Source organism: Hyla sarda, chromosome 3, assembly GCF_029499605.1.
Source record: "Hyla sarda isolate aHylSar1 chromosome 3, aHylSar1.hap1, whole genome shotgun sequence".
Classification (NCBI taxonomy): Eukaryota; Metazoa; Chordata; class Amphibia; order Anura; family Hylidae; genus Hyla; species Hyla sarda.
In genome coordinates this window covers 367,763,949-367,783,454 of record NC_079191.1, presented here as the reverse complement: position 1 = coordinate 367,783,454, position 19,506 = coordinate 367,763,949, and the positions used below count along the sequence as shown (strand labels likewise).

General features: G+C 44.0%; 1 protein-coding gene across 3 annotated transcripts in view; it reads right to left on the bottom strand.

Moving 5' to 3' along the window:
* Positions 1–19,506, bottom strand: part of USP34 (ubiquitin specific peptidase 34) — a 231,391-nt gene that overhangs the window by 18,991 nt on the left and 192,894 nt on the right. For all 3 annotated transcript variants that reach the window (XM_056567745.1, XM_056567746.1, XM_056567747.1), the window contains 8 exons: positions 18,726–18,806; positions 13,634–13,719; positions 11,442–11,610; positions 10,381–10,455; positions 8,335–8,486; positions 7,118–7,166; positions 4,992–5,096; positions 4,776–4,820 (listed from right to left, as the gene is read on the bottom strand). In XM_056567745.1, coding sequence (XP_056423720.1) covers positions 4,776–4,820; positions 4,992–5,096; positions 7,118–7,166; positions 8,335–8,486; positions 10,381–10,455; positions 11,442–11,610; positions 13,634–13,719; positions 18,726–18,806 — 762 coding nt within the window. The remainder of the gene's footprint in view (positions 1–4,775; positions 4,821–4,991; positions 5,097–7,117; positions 7,167–8,334; positions 8,487–10,380; positions 10,456–11,441; positions 11,611–13,633; positions 13,720–18,725; positions 18,807–19,506) is intronic.

The following is a 19,506-nucleotide window of genomic DNA, read 5'->3' as shown; positions in this document are numbered from 1 at the left end:
CCGGAAGCCCCGCGGCACACCCCACCGAACAAAAGGAAAGGTGGGCATCACATTTACAGGGCGGTCCTAGCATATGTAGGAACACAGACATGGGTACCCTACAATAGCAGTGGGGTACTAAGACTGCGGACACAAAAGAAACCACAGACATCCAATGGACCAGTAGGAAGGGAGGTATGCCTCTAGCAGACTAACAGTGCAACCTAAGAAAGGAGAACAGAGTGATGCTGCTGTTGCTGAGAAAATCCCTGGGACCTGCAGAAAAAAGTTCACACCCCATCTCCTAATGGCGCCAGACAGCAAGGCTGCAGACACAGACTCAGGAGATGAAGAATGAACGTGGAGCAGGAAAAATGCAGACACAGTGTAACTAACAGGTAAAAAGGGGTCCCAAGAACCCACAGATACACTCTCTGCGGAACTGCACCTGGAAGAGAGACGCCGGACTGCAGCCACGGCATCGGCCGAAATTGGGAAGGTGACCAGGTGGATTAGAACATCATGCAGACACAGTCTGGATATGTGGCAAAGGGACTGTGGCCACGCCGAGTCCCGCATATGAAAATACGGTGAAGAGACCCAACAGACGAAGGATTGACAGACTGGAATCAAAACCAAATACTGGTAGGGACCTACTTCAGATCCCTCACCCAGCAGTGAAGTACGGGAAACCTGGCTATGTCCACGGCAGCCCAGAGGTCAGAGACCGATGGCGGCAGAAACAGTGTAGAGAACAGTCTGACTGAACAAGAACACCCCCAGGCGTCTGGTGAAAAGGGAACAAATCAGACAGGCGATAATTATGCCCCTTTGTTATTGGTGGGGGGGGGGGGGGGGGACGGGACGGGAAGGCCAAGAAAACCCCGCCCCTAAGTATACCGCGCACAGCAGTGGGGTACCGGAACTCCAGTCTCAAGTACATCAGCCGTGCATCGTGTGACAGGTGGCAGAAGAAAAAATGCAGACAACTGTTCGGCGTACTAGTATGGCTCCATAGTGGACAGCGAGTCATTCAGTCGGCCACCTTGCACAGCGGTGAGGTACTGGAACTCCAGCTGCAGAAACAATAGCCGTGACACGTGTGAAAGGCAGTGTAGTAAACCATGCAGACCGCTGCCCGGCCTACTGGTATGGGGCCATAGTGAGCAGCGAGTCATGCCATCAGGCACCTCGCACAGTAGTGAGGTACCGGAAGACAAGTCACAGATACACAAGCCATGTGATGTGTGACAGATGGTGCAGGAAAACATTCAGACCACTGTCTGGCTTAGTGGTATGGGTCCATAGAAGACAACAAGTCATGTAAGCGGCACCTCGCACAGCAGTGAGGTACCGGAAGTCCAGTCGCAGATACATCAGCCGTTTGATGTATGACAGGCGGTGTAGGCAACCATGCGGACCACTGTCTGGCTTACTCGTATGGGTCCTTAGCAGACAACGAGTCATCCCGTCGGTACCTCGCACAGTAGTGAGTTTGATATATGACAGGCAGTGTAGGCAACCATGCAGATCACTGTCCGTCTGGTTTAATGTTACGGGTCCATAGTAGACAATGGGACACTCCATCGGGCACCTTGCACCAGCAGTGGGGTACAGAGTGTGAGCCACGGATGTGGCAGCCATGAAATGAGTAACAGGCAAGAAGACTGACTGGCATAATATCAGGTTCAATCCATGCCACGCAGGAATATTCCCGAGGACCGTGCGCTGGATGAGGGGATCCGTAGCACTAGCTGCGGATGCGATAGCATGTGGAGAAGGGAATCCCACAGCATGACATGCCAAGGACACCCCTGGAGTGGATGGCTAGCAGACCTGACAGATGAGGAATCTTAAAAGAAACCTGAGCGTCTGCCAGGAACGCAAAAGAACTTGCTCATTGTATGGCACTCAGTGGTAGAAGGGAACATATTGCTGGAATATGACCCACAACTCCAAGGGGACTTGAGTCCCTGATAACAACCTACCATGGCTGTTTTCATGTGCAATATGAAGTAAACAACAATAGAAATCATGGTGGCATGGTGGCCACAAGAGGGAGCCAAACACCAAATGGTCTGAGTGACCAAGAAATATGTACATTGTTTTTTATGCATTAAAATATAAAATACATGTCTGTTATTATATATTAAAATGTGGCGGCGGGATATATACTCACCTGTCTTCTTATACTCACCTCAAGATGTCTTCAGCCAGCTTTTTAGTCACCTGCATCACGTCATGCTGCGACAGACAGGAAGAGCAGGGAAAATAGGAGGACCCGGACCCTAGGTGTAACCCCAGGCGTTGGCAGGAAGGGGTTAACTGTGCATTTTGCTTTATGTCCTGTGCCCCTTAGCCGCATATGGGGGAACAGGTAGCGCCATGCTCCTGAACCCCCACCTGAAAAAAGGAAACTAAAGGGAGTAAAAAATCTAAACAGCCCTTACTGCTGACACTAGCTAAAACGGATTACCTCACTGCAGGAGGGCGGGTATATCCTGCCAGGGAGGAGCCGACTTTTTCCTAGTGTCAGCGCCTCCTAGTGGTAAGAGCATATACCCATCAGTAAGGTGTCCACCAATGAAGAACGACCAAGAAATACCCTTTTTTGGCAATGACAGAGGTCAAACGTTTTCTGTAAGTCTTCACAAGGTTTTCCCACACTGTTGCTGGTATTTTGGCCCATTTTTCCATGCAGATCTCCTCTAGAGCAGTGATGTTTTGGGGTTGTGGCTGGGCAACACAGACTTTCAACCCCCTCCAAAGGTTTTCTATGGGGTTGAGATCTGGAGACTGGCTAGGCCACTCCAGGACCGTAAAATGCTTCTTACGAAGCCACTCCTTTGTTGCCCGGGCTGTGTGTTTTGGATCATTGTCATGCTGAAAGACCCAGCCACGTTTCATCTTCAATGCCCTTGCTGATGGAAGGAGGTTTTCATACAAAATCTCAGGATACATGGCCCCATTCATTCTTTTACTTTACATGGATCAGTCGTCCTGGTCCCTTAGCAGAAAAACAGCCCCAAAGCATTCACCCCAATGCTTCACAGTAGGTATGGTGTTCTTTGGATGCAACTCGGCATTCTTTCTCCTCCAAACACGACGAGTTGAGTTTTTACCAAAAAGTTCTACTTTGGTTTCATCTGATCATATGACAATCTCCCAATACCCTTCTGGATCATCCAATTGCTCACTAGCAAACTTCAGACGGGCCCGGACATGTACTGGCTTAAGCAGGGGGACACGCCTGGCACTGCATGATATGAGTCCCTGGTGGCGTAGTGGGTTACTGATGGTAGCCTTTGTTACTTTTGTCCCAGCTCTCTGCAGGTCATTCACTAGGTCCCCCGTGTGGTTCTGGGATTTCTCACCGTTCTTGGGATCATTTTGACACCATGGGGTGAGATCTTGCGTGGAGCCCCAGATCGTGGGAGATGATCAGTGGTCTTGTATGTCTTCCATTTTCTAATAATTGCTCCCACAGAGGATTTTTTCACACCAGGCTGCTTGCCTATTGCAGATTCAGTCTTCCCAGCCTGGTGCAGGTCTACAATTTTGTTTCTGGTGTCCTTCAACAGCTCTTTGGTCTTGGCCATAGTGGAGTTTTGAGTGTAACTGTTTGAGGTTGTGGGCAGGTGTCTTTTATACTGATAAGTTCAAACAGGTGCCATTAATACAGGAAACCAGTGGAGGACAGAGGAGACTCTTAAAGAAGAAGTTACAGGCCTGCGAGAGCCAGAAATCTTGCTTGTTTGTAGGTGACCAAATACTTATTTTCCACCATAATTTGCAAATAAATTCTTTAAAAATAAGACCATGTGATTTTATGGATTTTAATTTTTCTTATTATGTCTCTCATAATTGAGGTATACCTATGATGAAAATTACAGGCATCTCTCATCTTTTTAACTCCTTCAGGACGAAGGGTGTACCTGTACGCCCTATGCCCAGTCCCGGTGTTTAAAACGGGGTCCTGCTGTGACCCCGCATTACACAGGGTCGGTCCCGGCTGCTAACGATAGCCGGGACCCTGGGCTAATAACGTGCAGCACCGATCGTTGTGCGGCACGCTTTTAACCCATCAGACGCGGCGATCAAATTTGATCGCCGCGTCTAAAAATGAAAGTAAACGCTTTTTTCTGAAGTACGACAATATCCAACCTATATAAGTAGGGTATCATTTTAACCGTATGAACCTACAGAATAAAGAGAAGGTGTTATTTTTACAGAAAAATGCACTGCGTAGAAACGGAAGCCTTCAAAATGTACAAAATTAAATTTTTTCTTCAATTTTGTCGCACAATGAATTTTTTTTCCATTTCGCCATGTATTTTTTGATAAAATGACTAATGTCACTGCAAAGTAGAATTGGTGGCGCAAAAAAAAAAAAAAAAAAAGCCATCATATGGAATTTTATGTGCAAAATTGAAAGCGTTATAATTTTTAGAAGGTGATGAGGAAAAAATGAAAATGCAAAAACGGAAAAACACTGCGCCCTTAAGGGGTTAAGTGGAAGAACTTGCACAATTGGTGGCTGACTAAATACTTTTTTGCCCCACTGTACATAATACACCGTTATACTTCCAATCACTCCCTGCACAGCAACTAAATGACAAAAAAAGAAAAAAAGAAAAGGTTTACAGATGTCTGGATCGTGGAAATTGTTTTTATGGTTTAGTTCAGGAGCATATGAGAAGATTGTGGATGTGATATCTATAATCTCTCACAGATTTGGTTTGTCAAAAGAATTAAAATTGCTCTGTCAACATAATTTTGTATTAAAGGCTGCTTACCTCTGGCGTCAGCTTTGCTATGGATGTAAACAGCATTGATGCGATCTAAGAAAAAATTAAAACCAAGTATAAGTACAGAATAATAACTCACAGGCTCAAAAACCTTCAAAGCTATATAGATTTTACAGGCTGCCAATCAGTGGGTGCTCATTGTACAATTATTTATATTTAATTTATTGAATAACCACCAATAATGAACAAAACTATGGAACTTACATGCTCTGCGAGACGGTTGTTGTATCGGCAAAGACTGAAAATGAGATTACAGGTTTGCCTGATGTTAATTCCATCCCGTATATGTTGGAACAGAAAGGGAAAACCCTAAAAAATAAAACAAACACAAACAAATTATATTCTATTAAATAAGTGCACTGCATAGAAGCATTACCCCGCTCAAAAACAATTGTGTGTGTTGGTGGGTGGGGGGGAGGGCACAAATAATTTTATTTGACTTTGCAGTAAATTTTGTGGTAAAATAAGGGATGTTATTACAAAGGAGAATTGGTACTCCAAACAAGTCCTCGTATGGGTCTGTTGGCTAAAAATGTTAAAATGCAAGAAAAAAAACGAAGATGCAAAAATGAAAAATTGCAGCATCCTTAAGGAGCAATATACAGTGGGGCAAAAAAGTATTTAGTCAGTCACCAATTGTGCAGGTTCTCAAACTTAAAAAGATAAGAGAGGCCTGTAATTTTCATCATAGGTATACCTCAACTATGGGAGACATAATGAGAAAAAAAATCCATCAAATCACATTGTCCAATTTAAAAAAAAAAAAATTATTTGCAAATTATGGTGGAAAATAAGTATTTGGTCACCTACAAACCAGTAAGATTTCTGGCTCTCACAGACCTGTAACAACTTCTTTAAGAGTCTCCTCTGTCCTCCACTCGTTACCTGTATTAATGGCACCTGTTTGAACTTGTTATCAGTATAAAAGACACCTGTCCCCAACCTCAAACAGTCACACTCTAAACTCCACTATGGCCAAGACCAAAGAGCTGTCGAAGGACACCAGAAACAAAATTGTAGACCTGCACCAGGCTGGGAAAACTGAATCTGCAATAGGCAAGCAGCCTGGTGTGAATAAATCAACTGTGGGAGCAATTAGAAAATGGAAGAATTACAAGACCACTGATAATCTCCCTCAATCTGGGGCTTCACACAAGAACTCACCCCATGGTGTCAAAATGATCACAAGAATGGTGAGCAAAAATCCCAGAACCACACGGGGGGACATAGTGAATGACCTGCAGAGAGCTGGGACCAAAGTAACAAAGGCTACCATCAGTAACACACTATGCCGCCTGGGACTCAAATCATGCAGTGCCAGACGTGTCCCCCTGCTTAAGCAAGTACATGTCCGGGCAGGTCTGAAGTTTGCTAGTGAGCATTTGGATGATCCAAAAGAGTATTGGGAGAATTTCATATGTCAGATGAAACCAAAGTAGATCTTTTTGGTAAAAACTCAACTCGTCATGTTTGGAGGAGAAAGAATGCAGAGTTGCATCCAAAGAACACCTTACCTACTGTGAGGCCTAGGGGTGGGAACATCATGCTTTGGGGCTCTTTTTCTGCTAAGGGACTAGGACGACTGATCCATGCCAAGGAAAGAATGAATGGGGCCATGTATCGTGAGATTTTGAGTGAAAACCTCCTTCCACCAGCAAGGTCATTGGGTCTTTCAGCATGACAATGATGCCAAACACACAGCCCGGGCAATGAAGAAGTGGCTTCGTAAGAAGCATTTCAAGGTCCTGGAGTGGCCTAGCCAGTCTACAGATCTCAACCCCATAGAAAACCTTTGGAGGGAGTTGAAAGTCCATGTTGCCCAGCGAAAGCCCCGAAACATCACTGCCCTAGAGGAGATCTGCATGGAGAAATGGGCCAAAATATCAGCAACAGTGTGAAAACCTTGTGAAGACTTACAGAAAACGTTTGACCTCTGTCATTGCCGACAAAGGGTATGTAACAAAGTATTGAGATGAACTTTTGTTGTTGACCAAAAACTTACTTTCCACCATAATTTGCATATAAATTCTTTAAAAATCAGACTGTGATTTTATGGATTTTTTTCCTCATTATTTTTCTCATAGTTGAGGTATACCTATGATGAAAATTACAGGCCTCAACTTTTTAAGTGGGAGAACTTGCACAACTGGTGGCTGACTAAATCCTTTTTTGCCCCACTGTATACCTCCTCATTTTTTTTGTTTTAATGTGGCCCCTGCAAATCACAATATATAATGCATCAGGTACACAAGGTTGGGGAACTCTGATCTACAAGTTGAATAGGTTGCAGTGCATCCGAATATAACTGCAAGGAGAAAGACAACTATTACCTTTCCACCTGTCAATGCCGCCATGTCATTCTGTGACAGAGTAAGATGCCTGCAAAGAAGGAAAGTAGTAAATTTGCAGTTTAAGCCATTTTATTTTTGTTAATTCCATTATGAAAGTTGCAATAACTTTTACAGAAGCAATCAATTAAAGAAGATGTGCACTTATAGAACATTACACATCTTATGTAGCAATTCCTATGGGTTCATGCACATGCTCTTAGGATTATGAGATTTATTATGCAACCGCATTGAAGTTCATGTTCTTTATTATTACTTGCAATTAATTATACCATATTCCCCAACTAAAATAGAGCAGTCAAAAGGCATACCTGATGTAGTAAAAAAGTCAAATAATAACAAGGCAAAATACCCGTATATACTAGAGTATAAGATGACCCGAATATAAGTCGAGGCCCTAAATTTCACCCCAAAAACCCAGGAAAAGTTAATGAATCGTCTATAAGCCTAGGGTGGGAAATACATCATACCCCCATGTCATTGACAGGTGGTGATGATACAGGCGGTGATGATGTTATGATGACGGGGGTCTGGATGATGACTGGGGTCGCACAGGGACGTTCATGCGCGTCCCTGTGCATCGTCGTCAAGGCAACGTCACTAGTCTGGGGCAGGCCCGGAGCATGGAGAAGAGGCCCCCCCCGGTTAAAATGGACAGCCCGGAACGACTAACCCTCCCCACCGGACGATGGCCCGGACCAGCTCACCATTCCTTCCCACCGAGGGGAGGTGAGTAGAAAACTAAAGGGGGGGTCTGGATGATGACGAAGGCCGCAGTGGTCTTCAACCTGCGGACCTCCAGAGGTTTCCAAACTACAACTCCCAGCATGCTCGGACAGCCATCGGCTGTTGTAGTTTTGCAACGTCTGGAGGTCCACAGGTTAAACACCACTGAGAAGGGATTGACAGGCGGAGAGTTCACTCGAGTATAAGCAGAGGGGGGCGTTTTCAGCACAAAAAATACTCGAGTATATAAGGTATATGACTAAAATGCAGGACTGTCACATGAGCCCTTACAATAATGTTCTATAAAGAGACTGTGGATTAGATTTGACTTATTCTACATAACACTTTGCCAAGAACAGCCTATTCGTTATCTAGTCTTTCAACTACTAGATGCTAGAATCAAATAAATTAAATTCAGCATGAACTTACTTGCCTAGAACTGCACATAAAACAAGTATTCTGTTTTAACCAACCTTTCTGAACGAGACTGTTCCACAAGGAAAGCTATCAGAGCTATCATCTTTTCCAAAGCAGCTGGCCTGTACTTTTCTTCAGCAAGAGAAAGAATATCTTCTTCCTCCTCCTCTTCTCCTTCTTCCTCCTCAGACAATACTTCAACCTGTGGCTAAAAACAAACAAACATAGTTATAGTTTATGTTCACACATGGCAGGTTTGCTGTGGATCTGTTGAATATTATTTTAAATCTGAAGCATGTGAACATACCCATAAAGATAACTAAAAGGGGTATTCCAGCCTTATACAGTGACCCCCCCGACCTACGATGGCCCCGACATATGATTAAATCGACATACGATGGCCTCTCAGAGGCCATCGCATGTCGATGTCAGCATCCACATACGATTCTTTTTTATGTCGGGGCCATCGCATTAAGTGCTATCCGGCAGCGCAAAATGCTTAAGCTGCTGCCAGAGAGCAGCTTAATGTTCCCCGTGTGGTGCGGTAAGTATTACTTACCCCTCCACGAGGCTCCGGGGTGCCCTCCGGGTCCAGCGCTGGTCTTCCGGTGTCTTCTCGGCCCTCTCCGATGACGTCAATACGCTGCTGCCCACGTCATCCAATAGGAATGGCGTACGCAGCGGCGTAATGACGTCGCTACGCAGGCCCAGTAAGGCCTTGCGGAAGACAGCAGAGGACCGGAGAAGACAGCAGAGGACCGGAGAAGACAGTGGAAGCCCGGGGTCACCATCGGGAGTGGCGGGGACACCATCGCGAGCGACGGGGACAGGTGAGTACAGCTTCCTATTCTTCACATTGCACGAATCCCTCAACATACGATGGATTCGACAAACGATGGCTCGTTTGGAACGAATTACCATTGTATGTTGAGGGACCACTGTATATATTATGCCCTATCCAAAGGATATGGGATAAGATGTCTGACTGCAGGGTCCAGCTGCTGAAATCCCCGCAATCTCCATGCAGCCCCCGGCACAGATGCTCCCGAGAAAGAGACGTGATGCCCCGCTTCCTCGTGACATCATGCCAGACCCCCTCCATTCATGTCTATGTACATCTCTATGCCAGGGGCTGTACGGAGATTGCGGGGGTCCCAGCAGCAGGACTCCTGCGATCAAACATCTTATCCCCTATCCAAAGCATAGGGGATAAGATGTCTAAGGCTGGAATCCCCCTTTAACACACATTGAAAAGTGTATTTCACTGTCTTTAAAAGATCACACGGAAAACTATCTTATTACAATTAAATCTAAAAAAATATATAAATTTGCATATACATATATTTCTACATATCTGGTCATCCTCCTCTACTACTTTACATTATCACATTAAAGAATATCTATCTTTCTCTCTCTCTAAAGAAATCTTCTCTGCAAGTACTAAGAAACCAGACATATCAGCACTTGATCATCCTCACTGTCCTGTACTTGGCTTAAAAGCAGTACTCCAATGGAAAAACAAAATTTTTAATCAACTGGTGCCGAAAAAGTTATACATTTGTAAATTACTTCTATTTAAAAATATTAATCCTTCCATTATTTATCAGCTGCTGTATGCTCCAGATGATGTTGTATAGTTATTTTCTGTCTGACCACAGTTCTGTCTTCTGACACCTCTGTCCGGAGAAGGAGTAAATCCCCATAGCAAACCTCTCCTGCTCTGGACAGTTCCTGACATGGACAGAGGTGTCAGCAGAGAGCACTGTAGTCAGATAGAAAAGAACTTCACAAATTCCTCTGTAGTATATACAGCAGCTAATAAGAACTGGAAGGATTAAGTTTTTTTAAATAGAATTAATTTACATATCTGTTTAACTTTCTGGTACTAGTTGATTTGAAAAAAATTGATTTCCACCGAAGTACCCCTTTGAGGCACTGTCTGCAGCAGGAGCCTCCCCTCTCCAGTAGGACAAAAAGATAAATAAGCCTCGCCTATCCATCACACCCCTTATCTGTCACCCAGGTGAGAATAGAAATAATTAGCAGGACATTAATCCTTATATTTTAACTAGATTTCTGCAAGGTTGTGTAATTCAACTTACATTTTCTGGCCCTTTGGTTCCCATGTAAAAATGCACCATGGTTGATATAGCTTGTAGAGACAGTAAAAATTGGCTCTAGAAGAGAAGTTTAATAATTAATCCAAATATGTAAGTAAAAACAAATGTAAATCTGCAGAAAGACAGAGCTATATGTTCTCACATTAGGCAAATATTCTGTTTAGCGCCCTTCCCACTTAAAGTAATAAGTACAAACCAAATACTGCATATTGTATACAAACCCTGCACAAGAACATTTTTTTCTTTTAATTGCACCCATTTAAAAAATCCTGCAATTTTTACTCAGTCCACTATTTGGCTTGGTGGTCAAACACTTCCTGTTCTGTAGAGATCAGTTATCAGCATTCTTCTCATTATCACCATAGGCAGGGTTACATCTATACATAGGATTACATAGGATCCACCTTTCACAATAGGTGATGGCCATGGGTCTCCCTCTCACTCTCTGCAAATTGACCTCTGTATGCCTAGAAAACTCTCTCATAGAAGTCAATGGGTTTTTTCCAGACAACAGGTTGCTATGGTTCATGTGGCTGCTGAAGAGTCTCTATATACTGTTAAAAACAGTCCAGGCAAGATGGCTGCCTCCATAATCATGAATATGAATCATGAATGGGATCTATCGGGTGTAAGGTATATTACAGGAGTTGAGCTGAGAAAATAAAAAGTAGGACATAGATTTCCCTTTAAATGAGAACAGAGGAAGTGTGAATTTAGCCTTAAATAAAAGGAATATCTATCAGTATATAGTTTTACCAAGTAAAAAAATAATAAGGTAACACCCTCCTATTAAGGGGTTTAGGAGTCCAGAAGCCCCAACCCTTAGCAATGCTGTGTGGTGGCCTTGTAAAATGGAGTTTGCGCCAAAATAGTTTACATTATTATTATTATATTAATAATAATGATAATAAACCATTTATACTAAACTGCACAGGACCTTGTAGCGTCTCAACTATGACCATGTATACACATATATTTATACAAACCTAGAGATATCTATACACCCATATCATCTATACACCCATATAAAACAAAAAAATTACCTCTTCCTCTCCCATTTTGACAAATTCATACAGAAAGGCGAAGTACTCAGTCAAGTGCTTGCTGTGTGGTTTTACTCCATGCTCCATTATTGACAACAAAGTTTTCACAAACCGAGTAACACAGGAGCGGCTTCCAATATCCTCTACAGGCCCATCCATGTCATCAGAGCTAGACAAACCAAGGACATAAATGTTAACCATGTAATAACAATAAAGGGAATGTGAAAATTAACTATTGTTTAAAACATATTTAAAGGGTACCTCTCATCAAATAAACTTTTGATATATTTTAGATTAATGAATGTTGAATAACTTTCCAATAGCATGTTAATGAAAAATATGCTTCTTTCTATTGTATTTTTCCCGATCAGTCCTGTCAGCAAGCATTTCTGACTCATGCTGGAGTCCTAAACACTCAGAGCTGCCAGCCTGCTTTGTTCACAGCCAAACAGGCTGTGAACAAAGCAGGCTGGCAGCTCTGAGTGTTCTCCTTTGTGAGCAAAGCAGACTGGCAGCTCGTAGTGTTTAGGACTCCAGCATGAGTCTGAAATGCTTGCTGCCAGGACTGGTAGGGAGACCCCTAGTGGTCATTTCTTGTGGAAAATTAAGTGGAAAATTAAATAGAAAGAAGCATATTTTTTAATAACATGCAATTGTAAAGTTATTCTGCATACATTAATCTATAATATATCAAAAGTTTTTTTGATGAGAGGTACCCTTTAAGCATTTCTGGTGATGCTTGTTTTGAATTTTTCTGTAAAAAAATATGAGTAAGGCTGGGTTCACATCACGTTTTTGCCATACTGTTTTCAGTCTGTTTTTCTAACAACGGCAAAAAAACTGATGGAACAGTATCGGAAAAAGTAAACCGTATGCGTTTTTAAACAGCATACTGTTTTTCAAAGTGCATACAGTTCCATCCATTTTTATAAAAAAAAAAATAAAAACTTATGTTTTGGAAAATTTTGGCAATTTTTAATGGGAGTGGTGTTGGGTGGGGATTTTTGGATGCAAATGCGCATGTCAAAACCGTATACTGTTTCTCGTATGGAACAGTATACATGTGCGTTTCTAATTGACGTCCATGTAAAAAAAACGTATGCAGTTGCAGTACGGTTTTTAACCCGGAGTCAAAACTGTGGTTGACCATGTTTTTGTCTCCGGTTTAAAAACCGTACTGCAACCACATACTTTTTTTTTTTGTTTTTTTTTTTAACATGGACGTCAATGGGAAACGCACATGCATACAGTTCCATACGGGAAACCGTATACGGTTATTACTTTGCACATGCGCATTTGCATTCTAAAGTCCCCACCCAACACCCCTCCCATTAAAAAAGGACAAGATTTTCAAAAACGTATGGTTTAAAAAAAATTTTTTAAACTGACGGAACTGTATGCACTTTTAAAAACCGTATACAGTTTAAAAATACATACGGTTTACTTTTTCCCATACTGTTCTATCCGTTTTTTTTTTTTCCATACGGTTTTCTTTAAAATACCCTATTTATTTTACAGTTAAGTTTCAAGGAAGAGGGGCTCAGCTTCTCAAGTGCCACAGTTTGGCGCACCTCTTTCCTTCGTCACACCTCCAATTGCTCTTTAACTGATGTACAAAGCCCTGTACTTAAGTCAAGGAGGGGCTGGGAAACGGAATTGATCAAGGCAGCGTGCCAGATACCTGGCAAGTATCATTCATGCACCCAAGAATCAGAACAGGACCTGTGCAAGATACCTGCTGGACATCAGACAATTGTGTTAGAAAATGTCTTGCTTGGTATGCATCAGAATCTCTCCACACCTAATCAGTCAGACAGAGGTGCTGCACAATCCCCTTACTGTGTCTGTTTTGCATACTCAATGCAACACATTCTATTAAGCTATAGAATTTCTTATATTAAGTAAAAAAAAATTTACAGACCTTTATTTGTACAAAATATGGTGCCAATAATTTGAAATTTTTACTTCTGGCTTTTAAAAGCTTTGGTTGGATGGCTAATACAAACTCATTTTTGGCCTACAGTACAGTCCATTTTTATCTCAACTGGAAATTCATATGCATATACATGTGTTTTGCCACAGTTCAATCGCACACACATACAAATGCATCAATTGATCATATACATTAACTAAAAACTTTATTTGTTACTAGAAAGGGATTTTACTGGAGAGATGATCACTCAAAACCTTACCCATCTTCTATGCCAGGCTGCAGGTACAAATGAGCATGTGCTGATCGCAGCCTCTGGATAACATGGATGCAGAGACGCTGGAACATCTATGAAACAAATTTAAGACAGCAAAAAACACAAGTGATAAATTATTAACGCTATGGGGGGGGGGGGGGGGGAACACAAAAATGGCTCAACTTTTTTCATCAATTCTTGATCAGTGTGATTTTTTTTTTAATACAAATACATAAATGCAATATGGCGGATTTGTAAATCTGTTGCACAAGATTTTTGCAGGTGACTTGACCATAAGGAGATTTTTTTGTACTCACCGTAAAATCTCTTTCTTGTAGCCTTCATTGGGGGACACAGATAGTGATTGGTATATGCTCTTGGCACTAGGAGGAGCTGACACTAAGGAAAAAAGTCAGCTCCTCCTAGTGGCAGGATATACCCGTCCACTGGAAGTGAGGTAATCAGTTTAGTCAGCAGTAGGATAAGCCAAAGAGATATGTATGAAGTACCCAAAAGGAATCCCGGATAAAAACCCAAGAACCGGAAAAGATTATCCAGACAAGACATGAAGAAATGGGTAGGTGCTGTGTCCCCCAATGAAGGCTACGAGAAAGAGATTTTATGGAGAGTACAAAAAAATCTCATTTTCTATTCATTGGGGGACACAGATACTGAAGGGACGTACCAAAACAGTCCCTGGGGTGGGAAGAACAATCATCTGAGAAAGGAAACCAGTCCATGCAACTCTATTAGGCCAAATAGCACATGTAGAGGTATTAAACCACAACAACAAAATAACCCTAGGGGGTTAAATAATTAACCTCTAAATCACATGTGCTACAAATACACTAAAACTTAACTTTTAATGTTCTCATGTAAATTAAACAAAAAGGTGAGATCCACACGTTTAAAATTTCAGTGCCACTAATGTCAATTGAGTGTCTGGAAATCAATGCTTTAGGTCATAGCCGATATGGCCACCGTGAGTACCCAACAGTGAATAGGATTATCCATCTGAGTAATCTGGTGCCACACTCAACAGCCCTATATTTCTTGCCTTCTTACTGAATCAGGGGATATATCTCCTCCTTTAATGGGCTAAATGGTGTGGACACTATATTAAAGGGTACCTCTCATCAAATAAACTTTTGATATATTTTAGATTAATGAATGTTGAATAACTTTCCAATAGCATGTTAATGAAAAATATGCTTCTTTCTATTGTATTTTTACCGATCAGTCCTGTCAGCAAGCATTTCTGACTCATGCTGGAGTCCTAAACACTCAGAGTTGCCAGTCTGCTTTGTTCACAGCCAAACAGGCTGTGAACAAAGCAGGCTGGCAGCTCTGAGTGTTCTCCTTTGTGAACAAAGCAGACTTGCAGCTCGTAGTGTTTAGGACTCCAGCATGAGTCTGAAATGCTTGCTGCCAGGACTGGTAGGGAGACCCCTAGTGGTCATTTCTTCAAAGTGGAAAATTAAATAGAAAGAAGCATATTTTTTTTATAACATGCAATTGTGAAGTTATTCTGCATACATTAATCTATAATATATCAAAAGTTTTTTTGATGAGAGGTACCCTTTAAATATCGAAAGTAGGTGTAAACACCCCCAAGATAGTAATGCCACTATAGACGTGGTTCTCACATGAGGGTGCTCAAGCCACTTATATATGCGACATTCACTGTTTCTGTGCTGTCACCCCCCCCCCCCCCCCCCCGACATGTTTCGCCACGAGTGTGGCTTTATCGAGGAGACGACAAAGCCACACTTTTCTTGGTCGGTACCATTGGGGGACACAGAAATCGTGGGACATACCAAAGCAGTCCACAAGGCAGGAAAAAGACAACAACACAGAATCAGGTAGAGGACTGTCACTGCTGTGACAAAGGACGGATCTCCGTTCGAAACGCGTCCAGTATTTTTCCACCACTTATTTGATGTATTGATTCTATATCCAATAGACCGGAATCGCAAGACTCTGCTGGATCACTTTCATTTTCTTAGAGGACTGAGCCACTGCCGCCTGCAACACCTTGCGGCCCAAACCGGCGTCAGCTGACGTGAATGTGTGAACTTTGTAAAATTTTGTGAAACTGTGCAAGGACAACCAGGTGGCCGCCTTACAGATTTGCAGGGCCGAAGCCCTATTGCTTAGAGCCCAAGAAGCCCCAACGCAACTCGTGGAATGCACAGTCACCCGAAAAGGTGGGACCTTTCCTTTGCGACGGCACGATTCCGATATGGCAGAACGGATCCACTGCAAAATGGTCGCCTTGGAAGCCGGAAGACCCTTGCGACTACCCTCTGGAATCACGAAGGAGGAGTCACCCTGCCGAAAAGAGGAGGTGACCAAAAGATATACCCGAACAACGTCCAACCTATGCATGGAACGCTCCTTCGCATTGGAAGGATGCGGACAAAAAGAAAGAAGAACAATCGCTTCATTCACGTGAAAGGGGGGAAACCACCTTGGGCAAGAACGAGGGAGGTGGCCGAAAAACAACCTTGTCCTCAAGAAGGACCAAAAAAGGGGAGCGACAGGAAAGAGCCACTAACTCAGAGACCCTCCTAATGGAAGTGATAGCAATGAGAAAGGCGACCTTCCATGAAAGGATGCGAAGAGAGGCATTCCGAAGAGGTTCAAACGGAGCCTCCCTCAAAACACTAAGCACCAGGTTGAGGTCCCAAGGAGGGGGAAGACCTGAAAGACGGCACCATATGGACCATGCCCTGCAGAAATGTGCGGACATGAGAATTAGAAGCTAACTGCCATTGAAACAGAATAGAAGGAGACGAAACGTGACCCTAAAGAGAGCTGAGAGTTAAATGTTGATCCAAACCGGATTGTAGAAAAGCAAGAAGGCGCGGAAAGGAGAAGACCACCGGAGAAACAGATCGAGCCTCACACAACCGGAAATAAGCCTTCCAAGTGCTCGAAGCATGGTGCGAATCACCCCAGATTAAAATCCCAGAGCTCTTAAAATCGCAGTTTCAATCACCATGCCGTCAAATGCAGCAACAGTAAACTGGAGTGGCAGAGAGGACTCTGAGAGACCAGATCAGGGCGAAGTGGAAGACGCAGAGGTAAGTCGGCAACCAGCCGAATCACGTGAGCATACCATGCGCGCCTGGGCCAGTCTGGACCCACCAGAATGGCGGGAATGCCTTCCGCCTTGAATTCCACAAAACCCTGGGCAGGAGAGGCAGAAAGAGGTAAGGGAGATGGAAGGAGGACCACGGAATGACCAGAGCGTCCACCGCCAGAGGGTCTCGTATCTTTGCAACAAAGTGGGGAACCCGCCTGTTGTGGTGAGACGCGAAGAGATCCACGTCCGGGGTCTCCTAAAGATCGCAGATCTGTGCAAACACCTCTGGATGGAGAGACCACTCCCCCGGATTCGCTGAAGAGCGGCTGAAAAAGTCCGCTTCCCAATTCTCCACTACCGGGATGTGGATCATGGAGAGAGCAGGAACTCTAGTCTCGGCCCAGATCAGATCTTGGAGACCTCCTCCATCGCCGAGCGACTGCACGTGCCGCCCTGGCAAATGATGTATGCCATAGCAGTGGCGTTATCCGACTGAACACGGACTGGCCGATCCTGTAGGAGGAAGAGGAAGGCTTATGGGTACCAGACTTGGCTGTGAAACCACCATAGTGTTTATCCGACTTCCAGGAAGTGCATGCCTTGAACCAAGGCGCTTTTACGAGATTAGGAGTGAGCCTCCTTGGGAGGGCGACCCAATGCAAAGGACCGAAAGGAAGCCTCCTTCCGATGGGGATCGGAGTGGCGAGGCTTGTTCTGTGGAAGCAGAGAACTCTTACCACCCCCTGTAGTATCAGAAATAATTTCATCTAGCCGCTTCCCAATGAGCAGGGAACCGTAGAAATGTAACTCTGCTAAAGATTTCTTCGAAGCAGCAGCGAATGCACCAAGCTAATAGGTAAATTAGTGACCCCTGTTGCGCGCTCAAAATAGGCATTGGCCAGCCGCAGAAGTGGGTGGGAGCTCTGCCGCACGCTCGAATGCAGGCGGAGAGAAGACCCGGACCCTGTCGCACTCTATATTAATCATCGCAGCCCGCGCGCCTGCTTAGCGCAGGCGAAAGTGAAAGTAAGAAAAAAGCATCCCTGATAGAGAAAGCACTGTGCAAGAAAGCATTGCCAGGGAGGGAGAAAGGGAGGGAAACTGCCCAGCAATCCCCAAAGCCCCAGTACTGCTAAAAAGACACCTCACCCGTACTACACACAAACCAAAATAAAGAAAAATATGAGAACTCTCTCCCCCCCCCTCCCCACAGGAGACCCCAGAGATAAGGGGCTCCCCAGTAAGGACCCAAACATACTATAAAAAGAGCGGTGGTGGGAGAGTGAAGAGGGGGGAGGGATATACTCACCCTGTGCACCACCATACTTACCTAAGACATCTTCAGCCAGCTTTAGTCCCCGGCATCACGTCCGAATGAGACAGCGGGATGAGCAGGAAGGATAGGGGGACCTGGACCCAAGGTGCAACCCCATGGACTTGTCGTTGGCGGGAAGGGGTTAACGCATATGGGGGGGGGGGGGCAGGGAGCGCCATGCTCCTGAACCCCCACCTGAAAACAAGAAAATAAAAAGGAGAAAAGAATCTAAAACAGGCCCTAGCTATAAAATAAAAAGAAGACCAGGTATGAAGAGCACCAGTCCTGTGTCTGCCTCCTACTAACACTAAGCTAAAACTGATTAGCTCAGGGTCAGTACGTGGGGTATATCCTGCCAGGAGGGGCCAACTTTTCTTTGTATGCCTAGTGTCAATGCCTCCTAGTGGCAAGAGCATATACCCACGGTTTGTGTGTCCCCCAATGGTACCGACCGAGAAATAATAAAAAGAAGACCAGGTCTAGAGAACTCCAGACCTGTGTCTGCCTCCTACTGACACTAAGCTAAAACTGATTACCTCACTTCCAGTGGGCGGGTATATCCTGCCAGGGAGGAGCCGACTTTTTTTCTTTAGTGTCAGCGCCTCCTAGTGGCAAGAGCATATATCCATCAGTATCTGTGTACCCCCAATAAAGAGCAAGAAAGTATTATGATGAACATTTTAAGTTTGCCTCACCTGTCTCACAATCTGATTCGGGCACTTGATCAGTATCTGCATTGGCCACCAGTCATCATCAGCCATTCGGTCCAGGAACCACTAAGAGAAAAGGCAACAGGAGGTCAGCGCATTTGAGATCTCACACGATAGCTTAGATCAGGCATAGGTAACCTTCGGCAGTATGTCTCCCATGATGCTTTTGCAGCATTTTGGTTGTAAGAGCATCATGGGAGATCTAGTCCAAAACATCTGCAGTGCTGAAGGTTGCCTATGCCTGGCTTAGATGATTGACACAGTGCCCTCATTTACTAAGGCTGGGTTCACATCACGATTTGACCTTCCAATGCACAGATACGATTTCGGAAGCTTAAATCGCCTGAAATCGTATCTGTGCACCGACACGTGTGGAGCCATTAACTTATATGGGGCTGCGGACCCGATCATAGTCAGCTAGTGACTACGATCTGGTCATTTTCTCAGGGGATCAGATTTTTGTCAAATTGTGATGTGAACCCAGCCTTAGAGTGTCGGGTTTTTACTAGTGTGAAAAGTTGTTTCAGACTTGCAGGATTCCTCTCTATTTACTATGAGGATTTACAAGTCAGGAAAATTTTCTGAACAGCTTTTTCTAGGTGGAAATTTCCAGCCATTTATTCACAGGATTTTCTGTGAATTCAACAGTAAATAGGTCAGGTTGTGAAACAGGGATGTGGAAATCCTATCGCCCGACGTACGGGACATGTAGTTCCGGGGATCGGGCAGGTGAATTTTTCATACATTTAGCCCTGTATCAGGTTAG